General features: G+C 46.8%; 1 protein-coding gene across 4 annotated transcripts; it reads right to left on the bottom strand.

Moving 5' to 3' along the window:
* Positions 1-1,417: 1,417 nt before the first annotated feature.
* On the bottom strand, positions 1,418-6,504 carry PSMG3 (proteasome assembly chaperone 3). Of its 4 annotated transcripts, none has more exons than XM_048866311.2 (3): positions 6,388-6,504; positions 3,904-4,136; positions 1,418-1,957 (listed from the first exon to the last, which is right to left on the bottom strand). In XM_048866311.2, exons 1-3 carry the CDS (start codon positions 6,485-6,487, stop codon positions 1,805-1,807), a joined length of 486 nt encoding a protein of 161 aa, XP_048722268.1. In that variant the 5' UTR covers positions 6,488-6,504; the 3' UTR covers positions 1,418-1,804. The 4 variants fall into 4 exon arrangements, with proteins under 4 accessions (XP_048722268.1, XP_048722270.1, XP_048722271.1 ...); XM_048866313.2 differs by lacking the exon at positions 6,388-6,504 and adding an exon at positions 5,834-5,947; XM_048866314.2 differs by lacking the exon at positions 6,388-6,504 and adding an exon at positions 5,592-5,764.
* Positions 6,505-15,759: the final 9,255 nt, after the last annotated feature.

Below are 15,759 nucleotides of genomic sequence, written 5' to 3'. Positions count from 1 at the left end.
GGAAAAGTTGTAATTTGTTCAGGGTTTGCAGAAGCACAATTCTTGGCCCTTGCAGGGAATGGTATGACAAGCAGATAGCTTGCCTTGCAGAAAGGGCCAGGGCATTTGCTCTGTTTATTGGGGCACACACCTGCCTTTGAGTCACAGTGGTGCATAAAGCCCCGATGGATTCTTTCACACCCATCACCTGTCTCCAACTTAAAACATGTAGGGAGACAGTAAAATACCAGCTTAACTGACTGCCACTTTAAGGACCAGCCAGTTGGCTTCCAGCTTCCTAGTCTGCCTGCAAAGGTCCAGATGTGGTGACAAACAGCATCTTTTAATACCGATGTTGGTTGACCCTTTTAGCTTTTAGGCAATTAGAACTGATACTCTTCAGAATATAGTGGTACTATTTTGTATGGTCATGGTGGGGGTGCAATTCCGGTTCAATTTGCAGGATGTCTTTATTCCCGGAGCTGGTAGTGGCTGCGAGTACAGTAGGGGCACAGTGTTCAAATGTTCAGTACTGGGAACTGATTTGTATTTTTCAGTGGAAATCCCTAAATCAATACAGAAATAATATTGACAGACTTTAGGGCTTCCAGTCCTCCTTGGTCAGAAGAACAACAGGAAAGAATGAAAGTGGGGAATGTAACATAGGAGGTGGGGGGGACTCTTAGGATTATGACACAGATGCAAACCCCATGGCTCTGAAAAATATAATTCTGAAAAATGCAATTAATTGTATTTCCCTTAAGGGGACACTACAAGCCTGAAGCTTTTAAACTTAACTTAAAATTACACTTCCTGATACACAATCCTTTCAATAGTATGTGCAGATATTTGAAAAAAATATTAAAAATGTGTAAGGTTTTTCTACTCCTCTACTGATGTTTATATTTATAAGGGTCCTTTCAGCCAGGGAGAAACTGACTAGAGCCCCTGTCTTGCAACTGGATCTAGGTAGGTGAGCCTTTGTGCCTGTATGTAGCCCTACTGAAGTCAATGGGGCTTCAAGGCAGACACAAGCATTCACCAGTGAGGATCCAGCTGCAGGATCAGGGCTTGTCCTATTCAGTGAAGCTCATCATCAAAAAATAAACAAACTGAAAAAAAGAGACTAATATTTTGGTTTGATAATTTCTTTCAGCGACAGCAATGTTAAGTGTTACCCGTCATTACAGTAGGTACTATATATCAAAAAAATATAATTTTCAAGTTGATGGTTTCTCTTTAGTGGCAGAAGACAGGGAACCCCACCATGGTATTAACTCACTCACACTGTCAAAACTTACAACTCTTTCTCACGGACCCTAGTCAAGTGTCAAAATTCGTCCCTATTTTAAACTGCTTACAATTACCACTGATTTTATTCTGACTCCAAATATTTAATTTAAACTGATCACGGGGAATAAACAGGTAATATTAAGCATTTGCCAAATGTGTACTTTTATTCATTCTACATCACATTTTATACTTTACAGCACAGTGTTTCATTGTTACATCGCTTGAAGCCATTTACTTCTCTGGACACTGCTGCAAAGCCATATGCAGTTTTCCAAATATACATCCCCCACCCAATGCAATGGAAATGAAATTTCATTTTGTGTTGAGAAAAACATTCTAACTTCACTGCTAACTGCATGGGCTCCAAACCCAGCAACAGCAGCAAAATCTCTCAATGTTCTACATAGTAGAGAAAATTAATGAAATCCTCAACAGGATCCAAAACCAGCATAAAGGCATGTTTTGTCCTTTTAAATAAACAGTAGTAGGTCACTGACCCAGGATCCCTTCCTTGCATCCAGACAGCCCAGCTTCACCACACTTGGCAACTTCGGATCAGCTCCTGCAGTGCTTTTATTCCTTCCATGCTCTTGTCCTTCAAAGCTATAGCCAGGAGAACAGGTTTGTTCCCAGCTTCCTGAGACACAAATGTCACCAGATTTTTAGCACAAACATGGATGAGGGGCTGAAAAGCAAAAAAACACAAGTCCTTCAGTTGAGAGAATCTTCTCACCCTATTCATTCACTATTAATGGAATGCTCCTGGAGTATCTTTTTACTAAGCATGGTTTCAGAGTAACAGTCGTGTTAGTGTGTATTCGCAAAAAGAAAAAAAGTACTTGTGGCACCTTAGAGACTAACCAATTTATTTGAGCATAAGCTTTCGTGAGCTACAGCTCACTTCATCCGATGAATGAGCTGTAGCTCAGGAAAGCTTATGCTCAAATAAATTGGTTAGTCTCTAAGGTGCCACAAGTACTCCTTTTCTTTTTACTAAGCATATTAAGTATATTAAGGACTTATCTATACTGGGCTGAAACTGGATTTGCTGACAAGTAAATGTAAAGACAGCGAGGTCTTTACATTCACCACATTTGAAATGGTATTTAACAGCCCTTGGTTAAAGCCCCAGAGTGATTTTGATAGAATAATGTAGACTTTTTTTTGAAAAAAGGTGAGGCTAAGGGTATTAGCAGGAAAAAAGGGATATAATTCCCTTTAATTGGGGTTTCTCTGACAAGTATGCCCAATTTGTCCAGATCTTACTTACATCCATCTTGCTACATATATTTATCTGAAGTTTATTTTTGTTTGGTTTTGTTTCAACACTGGTTTGTGGGTTTTGGCAGCATGCATCACCACGAAAGGCTAGGCAGGAAGTACTTCGTTCTCATGTTAATCAAAGTCCTCCTCAAGGTCATTTAGATTAATTAACATACAATATAAAGGAGCAGATAATGGACATGTATGTAAGACTTGGGGAAATGATTTCTCCCATATGTAACAGGAAAAGCCACTAATTAACATAATGACAGGTTTCAGAGTAGCAGCCGTGTTAGTCTGTATTCGCAAAAAGAAAAGGAGTACTTGTGGCACCTTAGAGACTAACCAATTTATTTGAGCATAAGCTTTCGTGAGCTACAGCTCACTTCATCGGATGCATACTGTGGAAAGTGTAGAAGATCTTTTTATATACACACAAAGCATTTGTGTGTATATAAAAAGATCTTCTACACTTTCCACAGTATGCATCCGAATTTGTGTGTATATAAAAGGATCTTCTACACTTTCACAGTATGCATCTGATGAAGTGAGCTGTAGCTCACGAAAGCTCATGCTCAAATAAATTGGTTAGTCTCTAAGGTGCCACAAATCCTCCTTTTCTTTTTGCGAATACAGACTAACACGGCTACTACTCTGAAACATAAAGATGAGCTGCTAAGAGGATCAGGAACCTGTCACATTGTTAAGGGTTTTTTTTGTTTTTTTATCCTGTTTAGGGTTAGCAAGCAACAAAAGACAGTTCTGACTGCACTGCAAAACGAAGTAATCTTGCAGTATGCTGTAACTTTATATTTAGTGCCTGTCTAATTGATGTTTTCCAAAATATATTATTGTTTTCTCTTGTTTCTGTAAAATAGTCAATGAGAACTCATTTTAAGCCAAAATGAATTGGATAATTGACTTATCTAGGGCAACTAGTGGCAAGCACAGTTGGGGAGCGGGTAGGAAGCTGAAGTTGATTATGAGAGGCAAAGGTTTGGAGAAAAAGAAGTGGTGGGATGGGAAAACTGACTGGGACAAGCACCTGAGAAAGGCTAGTGAAGGCCATTACACTTGCCCCTGAACCACTGAAGTCAACGGGAGCTGCAAAGCATCACAAGAATAACCAAGCATGAAGTGACAGATCCCATATATGCCTTCAGTGTAGATTCAATTAGACATTTGTTATGTTAAATGCCAGCTGAATGCCCAAGCTTTATTGATGAACCACTCCTCCCTAGTACAGGATTCTTTAATCTTACCACTGCACAACTACACATCAGCCGCTTAGCAGCCTGAGCAGGCTCGAATTTTGAGCTAGTAAGAGATTCACCCTCAATCTTCAGGGCTACATGCTCTGCTTTGTACCTCATCTGTACCCAGCAGCACTTTTGTGGTGAGTGAAGGTTTGCTGATGTCATTGGCTATTGTGCTGGGGTCCACAGAGACGAGCGTTCCCATCTTCCCATACTGCGTCACCACCACAAGAATGGAGTTGGAGAAGGCAGTGCACACCACCTCTGTTGGGACACCCCTCACCACCTCCTCTCTCTGCTTTGAAGTCACAATAGGTTTTGCTGCCATGGCAGAGGTCTTCATTGCTGAGTAAAATAATATATTAGTATTACATATAAAAACATTAACTAAGGGCCACAAAAAGGCTGAACATTTTCATTAAATTTAAAATACCTGTTAAGTTGTTTTAATGATATAAATATGCCCAGAGATGTAAGCAACAGGTGCAGCTGTATATAAATAATCAGGAACATCTGATGCCTGGGTGTATCTGACTCAGAAGTGAATTTTAACTGCCCCTCATTAAAGAGCTACACTTAGGCTACACATACACGTTGCTATTTATAGGTTTTTATGCCATTCATAGTTTGACACTGATTACAACTGTTTTTGTGTCACATACAGCAGATCATATAGTCCTATTAGTCTTGGGTCCTGACTCCCAGAGCCGAGGTCTCCTGGTTCCTGGTCCCCACTAGAGCATGGTTTCTCTCAAGCAGTGGCGTAGCCAGCATGGGATATTTGGGTGGGCACCGACTTCTGGTGGGGAGGGCAATTATGGGGAAGGGGAGTCTGGAAAGGCACGAGGGATGGGGGCCCGCCTTCCCTCACCCCCTGCAGCTACACAATGGATGGGCCCTCTGGCCAGGGGCTCCCCAGGGCCCTGGGAACGCACCCAGCTCTGGGAGGAGAGGCTGCTCTCCAGCGCGCACAGCTCCCGGCTCCCTTCCAGGTCCCACTGCCCTATGCCCGGCCTGGCTCCCCCAGGCAGTGGGCTACCTTTTCTGAAGATCTCCTCTACCGCTACCGGCCGCCTGCTCGCTTGCCCTTCTCACAGTGACGGCTTAGCCAGCCACTGGGCCAACCTGGACCCCTGGAAAAATGGGTGCTCCCGTGCCCCCACCCGCTCCGCCCATCCAACGCTCCTGCCAGGGAGCGGGGTGAGCATGCTGGGGCTTGCCCCGCTCCACCCGACCCCAGCAGGAGTGCCAGGTGGGCAGACCCGAGCACGACCTGCACCCCCAACCCCACTCCCTGGCAGGAGTGCAGGGCAGGAGGGCAGGGCAGGGCAAGCGCTGGGGCCAGCACAGAGCTAGGGGTGGGCCTGAATGCTAAATGGGTGGGCTAAGTGTCTACACCCCTGCTCTCAAAATGGACCAAATCCAAAACCATTTTGCCAAACTTCCCTACCTAAATGTTGCGGCTTGGGACAAAAGGGGGCTAGTAGACCCGCCCATCTTGTGCTTAAGCCCCCCCCCCCTTCTTTGGAGCCTGGCGTGCCCAGGCCAGTGAGTCCCGTTTTGCAGCCGTTTTACTTGGACCGAAAATCCCGGGGGAGGAGCTGGGCTGGTCACTCAGAGCCACCATTCGCCCCGTGTCTCCTCTGTTCTCCTAACACCAGGTGCCCCCCTACGGGCGGCGGCTGGGTCGGGATCACACCACGACTCCAAATCCCGACTCGACCCTGGAGCCAGGCGCAGGCTCGCACCATAATCCCACCCCCAGACTCAGGGCATGAGCAGGGTCCCACACGGTCCTACCCGGCGGCTGGGCCGTGGAGCCCCGGGCAGGGTCGCGCCCGCCATGGGCCCAGCCAGCTCCAGCGCTCGCCCCGGCCCGAGCTCGCCGGCAGCCGCAGCCGCAGCCGCCCCGCCTCCAGGCCCGGGAAACCGGGCGCCATAGTAGGGGCCTGGGCCGTGCCCGGCTGGGAGGCGAGACCAGCCCGGGGCCCGCCCGGGAGAAGGCGGCGACCGAGACCAGGGCCTTCCCGCAGCGGCCTCACCCTGGCACTTCCGCCGCGTCCTCCCCTGTCCTGCCCCGCGGCTCCCTCGGTCATCGGCCGCCGCGGCTCCCGCCCCGCCCGCACTGGGCGCCGCCGCTGAGTCACTCTGAGCCCGCCCCCCCCCCCGCCGCATCCGGCCCCTCCGAGCGGGGAGCCGCCCCCACCCCGTGCGGCCCCCCCAGCGGGGAGCCCCCCCTACATCCGGGCCCCTCAGAAACCGAGCGGGGAGCCGCCCCCACCCTGTGCGGCCCCACGGAGGGGGGAGCCCCCCCTACATCCGGGCCCCTCAGAAACCGAGCGGGGAGCCGCCCCCACCCTGTGCGGCCCCACGGAGGGGGGAGCCCCCCCTACATCCAGGCCCCTCCGAGCGGGGAGCCACCCCCACCCTGTGCGGCCCCACCGAGCGGGGAGCCCCCCCTACATCCAGGCCCCTCAGAGAGGGGAGCCTCCCCTCACCCCGTGCGGCCGCGGGGAGCCCCCCCACATCCGGGCCCCTCAGAGTGGGGAGCCCTCCCCGTACTCCTTCTGACCCCCCAGGGCCTCTCCAGCCCCACCGAGATGGGAGTCCCCCGCATCTCTCTGGCCCCACCCAGCGGGGAGCCCTTCCTGCATCCAGGCTCCATCCAAGCAGGGAGCCCTCCAGCCGCCCTGCATCCTGGCCCCAACCAGCAGAGAGTGCCTCCCACTTCCCTCCTGGCCCTATCGAGTGGGGATCCTGCTCCTGCACCTCCCAATCCCATCTCTCCCAAGCCACACAGAGCGGGGAAGATCTCCATGCACCCAGCTCACCCTAGCCCCCACATGTATCCCTCCCAGCCTCACAGAGCAGGGAAGTCCCCTCCACACCCTGCTCCTCAAACACCCGCTGTCCCCACAGAATGGGAGTCCCCTGCACACCGCACCCCCTCCAGGTCCCACCGGCCCCATACACAGGGAAGGCCCTGCAGAACCCTGCTCACCCCATTCCCCATGGCCTCACTGAGAGGGGCAGACCCTTCCTCACCCAGCACACCTTGTACCACTCCGCACCCCTGCCCTATACAACTAGGTAGGCCCCTTTTCAACCAACTCACTCTGTACTTCCTGCAGTCCTACAGACCATTATAGACACTCATCATACCCCAACGCAAATGGGGAGGAACCCCAGCTAACCTGACAGCCACAGCCCCATCTCTGGCTTACCTTGCCCAGTGCCTATGAGGGAGGGTGGTGAGAAGGAAGAGGTCTCTGACCCAACAGATTCTATCCCTCTGAATATAGGCACAGCACTTTTTCCTGAGCCTGCTTTCCAGTCTGGCAAGCCAGCTTTGGTAGCTGCCCTGACCCAACTGTTGAAATGCTGATGTTCCTTGTCATTTAAACATCTCTAAGGCATCATCTGTATAAACTCCAAGGACATTCTGAAGTGGCCTTGACTTCCTTTTGAGCTACCTTCTGCATGTTTTAAGTTCTTTAATTGCTCTCTTGGGATGTTTTCATCTATTCACTAGCTACAGCAAAACTCATGCTGCAGAAAAGTCACCTGCTCTCTCCAAAGAATTCCAGCTTCCCGTCGGTGACCAGAATGTGAAGGTCTGTGTGGAGAGATGGAGGTTGGGATAAGGTGAATCTTAGCTCCAAAGCAGAGAATAGCAATTCGGAAATGGCTTGGTTCCCTGTTTCCATATGGGGTTCTGAGCATCCCCGGCTCTTCTCTTAGCATGTTGGCACCCAAAATGTTAAAGGTCTGACTGAAATTGGCAAACAAGAAGGAACTCAAAACCAGGCCTCTCTCATTTGAATGGAAGGGATTCTTCTTTGTTGTAAGTCCAATGCTCCATAGTGTTTGCATCCTTGGCTGTGTACATTGTTATGGCTGTTTCCTGTAGATTTGAGTGAGTCATTCTGGATGGCAGGGTCTCTCTTTTGGCCATTGAACTCTTTGGGAATGTTTTCAGATGTAGGATGCTCGGCAGAGTAAGGGATCAGGCCACAAATTGGGTAAATCCTGCCTTTTGGCTTGTCATGGTAGACAGCATGGCTAATGTTATAATTATGTATTATTTGCATTATTGTAGTGCCTAGGGGGTCTCAGTGTATGATCCTGTAATGCAAACAGTTACATCCTTTTCAGCAGTTCCACATTCTTCTTCATGTGCCCTAATTCATTTTTTAACCAAAAACTTAATTTAAAGTAGCTTGTCTAGAGTGGCAGTGTGGCCGAATGGGTAGAGTCCTGGACTGGTTCTGTTCCCAGGCCCGACAAGTGACCTTGGGCACTTACATTCACCACTCTGTGTCTCAGTTTCCCCATCTGTAAAATGTGGATATATGATTCAACCTCCTTTGTAAAGGGCTTTGAGATCTACTGCTGAAAAGCCCTAGATAAGAGTGGGGTATTATTAATTGACAGCTACCACACACAGATTTCATGATAGAAAACAAAGACATTGGTTTGACAGTGCAAAAAAAGAAATACTAAAAATGTAATACATATATAATAAACATCTTAAAAACTTCAGTTTCTTTTTGTTTTCCCCAAATTCTTGACCTTTGCTCAGCCCAGAATAACATTTTTGGCCTAGATACACATCCCTAAAAATTAGGATTTCTTAAAGAATATCCAATGCAACCTTCAGGACTGCTGTATGTAATACTATGAATTATATAAAGCTATATATAATGCTAAAATAAATGTCCCCCAAACCTTTATTTCCATTTCCCCCCTCACATCCTGCCCTCCTACCACACACACCAATCTTGGCAACAAGAATTCTGAATTTCAGATCATCTGTCCAGACATCTTCTTTTTAAAGGCCTAGTGTTCTGAATTGTTTCTGCATGAAAAGTTTAAATTAAACTTTGAATGAATATAACTGTTAGTCATAGCGTTGAGAGTGCCTTAATAGACCTCCAGAGGGCAACAGAGTTCCATGGAAAGGCTCCGAACAGACTAAAGTTGCTGCCTTTGCTTGATACACAGAAGGGGGAGTCTTGATACCTTATCATCTGGCAAATCCCCTGTTTTCCAGCCCTGTGAAGAACTGACATTTCTCTCCTGTTTACTACAAGCATTCAAGGGGTTGCCTGTGTGACTGAGATAATGGCAGCTGCTGTCAATAAGTCCTCCTACCACCTCAAGAATGAAGTTTATTTCCACTATACCTTCCTTGGAGGAGAATTTCATCTTATGAAAATAAAGGGCTAGATCCTTCCTGGCATCCTTTTTTTGCTGTGTCCCTACTAACCTCTCTGGTCTCCTTTGTACATGGCTGGAGGACAGGGGGATCCATTTGGTCTCAGGTCATAGGGAAACATCACTCCTACCTGCACCTGAGGGACAAGCATTACTGTAGGAAGTAGCAGCCATGACCCCTTGAATCAAATGTTAATGCCACCCTGTCCAGGACCTGTGGAAAGTCTCCGAGTATAACAACCTGTGACTGCATACCAGCAGATACCAGCAGGTGTTTGAACCTTGCATCTTCAGCACCAAAACCCCATAATCCCTTGTCATGTATCCTAAAGAAGTATCTGTCAGTAAGTAGCAGGCTCTTTTTCTTGATGTGAGCCAGCCACTACAGGGAGACTTAACATACACCAAGCCAGTGTTGGGAGACAAATTGTGAGCTTTCTCAAAAAGAAAAGGAGTACTTGTGGCACCTTAGAGACTAACCAATTTATTTGAGCATGAGCTTTCGTGAGCTGTAGCTCACGAAAGCTCATGCTCAAATAAATTGGTTAGTCTCTAAGGTGCCACAAGTACTCCTTTTCTTTTTGCGAATACAGACTAACACGGCTGTTACTCTGAAACCTGTGAGCTTTCTCGGGCTCTTTGCCTGTCATCCTGCCTGCACTTGGATAGCTTTGGTGCTGACAGGGATTCTTGTCTCCACAGATGATACTTTGCCCTTGTATATCACTTTTCATCCAAAAATTTCCAACCACTTCATGAACATTAGCGAATTAACCTTCAGAAGCACCCCTGTGAGGCAGGAAATTAGTACTTCCATTGTACAGAGTGGGAAACCAAAGCACAGAGACATTCAGCAATTCACGTAAGTCATTTACAGAGGCTAAGATAGAATCCAGGAGTCCCTCCCTCCTTCCAGTTTCCTGCTCTAATTACTGAAGAAATATATACCACTGTCTCTGAGACTGTAGAGAATTGGTGAGACTCCCCCAGGGAAAACTGCCCACCATATTGCAGTTTTACATACAGTATTTGTTATTATTTATCTGAATAATTTCTTCTCAGGGATTCTTTTTAAATTCTTTTTAAAATTCTTTTTAAAACTGTTAAGTGTCTGTGTGCTTTTGGATTGGAAGAGAGCTGCTTTTGATTATAATTTATTGTTTGTATTCTGTAGTGCCTCAAAGCCCTTGATGATCATCTCTCTGTTTATATGAAGTGGTATGCAACCTCATGGAGCAGACACCCAGGCTCCAGAGCGCCTTAACGTTTATTCCCCCTTCACTAGAAAACTACGCACCTGATGTTTCAGGACAACCATTAATAATCCCCGCTCTTGAGGGAGCCTCGCTATCAAAGGTTTATTAGTTTACTGTTTATTAGTTTACAGGTTATTACTTCTGTGGTTTAGATTTCTGTCTTGTATTTCTGTGCTGTAGAATATAGACTATGGGCCAGAACCTCAGCTGTGACTGAGCCCTGCTCTGCAAAACAGAAGAGTGGGGAGAGGAATTACTCTACTCCCATGATCCTGAGGCTGTTTGGGGGTGGTTTGGGCCCCTGGCATAGATAAGTTAATGGGCGGAACACTCCTGTGATACCATTCTGCTGGCCAAGGAGTGCCCAAGTGCTCTGTTCATCAGCTTGGTATTCAGAGATTCCCTTAGGCCAAGGGAATCCCCCACTTCCCAGTTAGGAAGCTTTCTGGCTACCCCATGCTGCCTGAGCACTGCAAAGCAGCCAGAGGAGGAGCCAAGGAGGGCCCAATGATTTTTCCAAGATGATTCATTCTCCAACAGTTGGTTTGTGTTGTGGGTGTGGTATTTTTCTGATCTGGGAGTGCAAACAAAGCCTAAGGGCTGCCTTCTTCCTTTTAAATAACAGCTTGTGACCATCATTATTGCTGAACAAACAAGGATCCCCTTATTTTTCTCATTTTGAGCCCACCTATGGCCTTTCTCCTGTGAGCAGTGCTGGAGGGCAGCAGAGCTGTGATAACCAAGTGAAGCTGGCCGGAGGCTATTGGTGTGGGGCAGACATGGTGAGTATACCTCATAGCACTCCCTTCACCTGCTGAGGAAAGTAGTGGAGGGCACACTTCATGGCAACTACTGCCAGAGGCTAGCAGGCATATGGAGAGTGGGGCCCTGCCATACCCCCAGCCCAACTGGTCATGTCTCCCTGGGGCAATGGAGCACTGCACACACCATACACAGAGGATGGCAACCGCCTGGAGCCAGTGGGAGGTCCAAGTGTGGAGGAATAGGCCCTTTATGTCACTGAGGCCTCTGGTGACCGAAGCCCCAACACGGTCCAGGAGAAGAGAGCTGGTAGAATTCAAGCTCTTATCAGGGCCCACTGAGGCCAGGGTCAAATGGGACTGTGGATGTGGAATTGGGCTGACACTGGCCAGTGAGTTGTGTGTGTGTATGATGTGGCACCTCATGTGGTCACACAGGTTGCATAGGCCCAAGGCTGCCCCAAACAGTGTTTAGTTTCTCAAAGATAGTGGCCAAAAGGCACAGTAAATCCCACAGGCATCTAATGTGGGGGTGATGGGCCCTGGCATTGATTTGACTTGGTAGCATGTACAGGATCCAGCTGGGGTACAGGGAACCCACCTGGAGGATACGTTCTAGTGGCAAAATGCTGGCTCCATGAAAGCCAATGGCAAAACTGCCATTGACCTCCATGGGGCCAGGATTCCAGGTTAGCAATATTGAGGTATCCAGGTCTTAGTGTAACCATGACCTTTTATGCATTGGGGCGTGTCTCTGTGCTCACTGGAGAAAGGAAGGTTGATGTGATGCCATCTTGTTAAACATTTTCTTGGAAATTAGGTTTGAATTCTCCACCAGGAAATCTATAGCATGTTTTTATTTTCTCTTCTGTGCCTGTAAAAAGTGACCCCTCACCCCTATTCTATGCTTATGTGTGTTCCTTTGTTTCTCCGGGCGACTCTGGGGTGCACTGCTGCTGTTGTTACTAATATGATGTGACCCGCCTTTCCAGGTTCTACAAGAGCACTTTAGAAGAGGTTTGACCTAAACCCTGAGATCAGAGAAGAGCACGGGGTATTAGATTTAAACTTGCTAAATTGAATTAAGCCTCCCACCAAATGATTGTGGCCTGCTCCAGTCCTTCTAATCTTCTTCCGAGTTTAGGATAATTTGTTTAGTTGTGCTGATCAGCTGGAGGTTAATTCAATTGGACTTCAGTTATTTATTCATGCCCGGATTTGCTAAGTGTCACATTAGATACATGAGGTCTCCATTACAGTTATGAGACAGCTTCATTAGTGTGACAGAGATTCCATCTGGATCACTTCTCCCTTTCAGTCCAGTGACTGGCTGTCAGAGCTCTCTCTAGTGGGAGGAATCCTTACAGCTTTCCACTTTCATTTGTATCATAAAGGGATACGGTTGGTTATTGTGCATTGATTATAGCAAAAACACACTTCTGTATGCTGATTGGCTGGGAAGGTCTCACCAATAGTCTGAGAAACCTCAGTAATTTTCTAGCTCTACATTTGAAACTGAGAGCATAGTTGAAAAAACTAAAAGCAAATATCTTATAAAAGCAATTTATTAATAACATAGGCTTGTATAGCGCCTTTCATCTCAAAAAGAAAAGGAGTACTTGTGGCACCTTAGAGACTAACCAATTTATTTGAGCATAAGCTTTCGTGAGCTACAGCTCACTTCATCGGATGCATACTGTGAAAGTGTAGAAGATCCTTTTATATACACACAAATTCGGATGCATACTGTGGAAAGTGTAGAAGATCTTTTTATATACACACAAATGCTTTGTGTGTATATAAAAAGATCTTCTACACTTTCCACAGTATGCATCCGATGAAGTGAGCTGTAGCTCACGAAAGCTTATGCTCAGATAAATTGGCTAGTCTCTAAGGTGCCACAAGTACTCCTTTTCTTTTTGCGAATACAGACTAACACGGCTGTTACTCTGAAACCTTTCATCTCAAAGACTCCCATGGTGATTTAGGGATCACTTTATTCACCAGTGAAATGCAGTCACTTCTGGGGTGGAACATAGTATCAGTTTAACAGTGCACAGCAATACTATACACACATTTAGGACAAAACTGAAGGAGAATACTGTAGCTTGCTGAAACTGCTGGAGGAATTCAGGTTGGCAGAATGTGGTTGCTTACATTGGAATGTGGTCAGGACACCTGGATTAACTCTTGCAAAATGTGTCACTCAATTACAAGTGTTTGGGTAACCTTGGATATAGATTTTATCCAAAAGCATGTTCCCCTAGCAACACAACCCTCTCGTTATCATGATGGGACATTAGTTCAGAGCTGAGTCAGTGAATTTTGTCATTGTCTTCAATGGACCAGAGTCAGATCTTTAGAGGAAAGAGCACCACCACTTGAATCACTAACAGAACCTGAAGAAAAGAAAAACACCCCCCTGATTAGCTTTTAATGCTACAGAAAATATTGTGATTATGTCTCCCAATCATACACTGCAAGTAAAGGCCGATAGATTCACTTTTATGTAGCTTGTGGGAGAGGGGCTTAGGGATCGACTGGTGGGACAAGTGTGCATTATAGAGAAGGCCCTGGGTCAGATTCTGTTCTCACTTACACTAGAGTGGAGTAATTCTGTTGATGTCAATGCATGAACTCCAGATTTACCTCAATGAAAACACAATTTGGCCTCCTGTCTATATTTTTCCCCCCCAATGTCTTTTTCCTATCAATCCTCAAGTATCTGTGTTATTGGCTGGTCAGGATGACACCATCAAGCATTAGCACAGGCCTTAGATACTGCTTCCAGCAATCCTGATGATTAATGGCATTATTCATCATCATATCTTCTCTTTGTCTCTATTTTTCAATTAAATTGTAAACCTGTGCTGAGGATCAGTCATTAGCTTTCAAGGAGTGAGAAATGTTCCCTCACGTTTGGCTTCCTTCAGAAAACACTGTCGCGGCTACACACCGTGAAATATGGTTTCAAACAGAACAATGCTCCAGAAAGCATTACAACTAAGCCTGCTTTTTAGAAAGTTTATTTGTTATTGATTTGGAAGCCAAGTTAGTGCTTGTGAAAGGAGATTTCTGTTTGTCTCCAGGACAAGTATGTCTTTTGGCATCTGCAGTGCAAGCTTCCCTGAGCAGGAGGAAAGAGGGTAGTGCAGTTTCCATCTTTGTCATAAAGTAAGAAGCTGGCCCTTTGAGGGGGAGGGTTTGGGACTCAGCTGCACCTATGCCAGACTTGTTCCCAGGTGACAGGAATGAGTCCAGGGATCCCATGATGGGAGCAGGTGACTCAGAATCAGGCCTGCTGGGAGTTATAAAGAGCAAGCCTGGGCCCCTTTAGGGTGTTTTTCCCTAGCTCTAGTGTTAAAAAGCTGGAGGAGTGCTACCTGCAGGAGTTGGTGAGGAAGGCTGGTGTTCAGAGTGCTTCCTGGGAAGACGGCAGGTGAAGACTCTTTAAAGCTCCTAAGTAGAAGCCCTCGCTCTGGTAGTCTTGAAAAGGACGGAGAGTCAATGGAGGGAAGCTGATGCAATAGCTAGCCCTGAAGCCAGACCAGGTAGGTTCCTGCTACAATCACTGCTATAAGTGCTGGCCTGTCTGGTGAGGTTGCAACCAGGCTGCTAACTGTGGTGATGGATTTTTGTTAGGGAGACTCTTATGAACTACTGGACTGAGACCACCAATCCATTTCACAGAGACCACCTGATAGAAATGACTCTCTGTGCTGGAATGGATTTGGTGAGCTAAAGGTGCATAGCTCCATTTTCAGTATCAGTCCTGAGTCATCCACTCCCCTTTGTGAAGAAACCCCTGGAAATACGGGCCTCCGACAAGCCTTCCCACATTGCTCTCTGAATGCATCTCTGCTCTGATCTCTGCCACACCCTGCTGTTTCACTCTTAGGCCCCTACACAATCCTGACCTAAATCTTCCTAGCTGTAGAAGAGTCTGGTTTTGCCATTGACTTTAATGGGAAGAGGCTCCAAGCAGTGAACCACCCCTGATAATCACACCAGCCTGTGATGTGATTTGGGCTGTGGTATGACCGCTTGAGTCTAGGCTGAGACCGCCAAACCTGCAGCCTGATCTGAAGCCAGGTCTCCAGAGGTGAAAGACCAGTGTAGGAGCCCCACTGCATCCCTGAATGCAGCTCTTCTCTTGGGGACTAGTACATCCCTGGCAGTGAGAAAGGAGCAGGAAAGCAAGATAGAGACCTGGGATAACTAGGAGGGCATTGGTGCGTTTGTGCAAGAGGGAATGCTTATGAAGAACCCACACACCCCTCCCCTATTTATGAAGCTGCGCCAGGGAGCTTGTTGATGAAGTTTATTTTGCTGCTTATCTCTGAAGTAGAGGGCAAAATCCACCCTGGTTTTAACCCGATGGATTTCACTGCAGTTACCTTAGAGACGTATTTGGCCCAGGCTGTCTAATACATGAAGCTATTACCCATCCTATTTGGAGCCAGAGACTTCCTAGATTCTTCTTTTTTCACTGTGGGAGCTGCTGAGCGTCTCCTTGTCCTCCAATCCAGTCTCCTGTTCCTCTTCTGCAGCATCTCTGGCTTGTGTATATGCTAAATTTTGAGTCCCCGAAGAATTCATTTCATTTAATATTCCTCTTCCCTGTCTTCATAATTTTTCATTTGTAGGTTAAGCTGCACCTGGGATCCTCAAAGCTTCCTCTAACTTTACTCTGACTGATCAAACTTTTAAATAAACACTTTCACCTTTTCTCCT

The sequence above is a fragment of the Caretta caretta genome, chromosome 10 (genome assembly GCF_965140235.1).
Source record: "Caretta caretta isolate rCarCar2 chromosome 10, rCarCar1.hap1, whole genome shotgun sequence".
NCBI classification, from domain to species: Eukaryota; Metazoa; Chordata; order Testudines; family Cheloniidae; genus Caretta; species Caretta caretta.
This window is presented reverse-complemented; position numbering and strand designations above follow the sequence as displayed.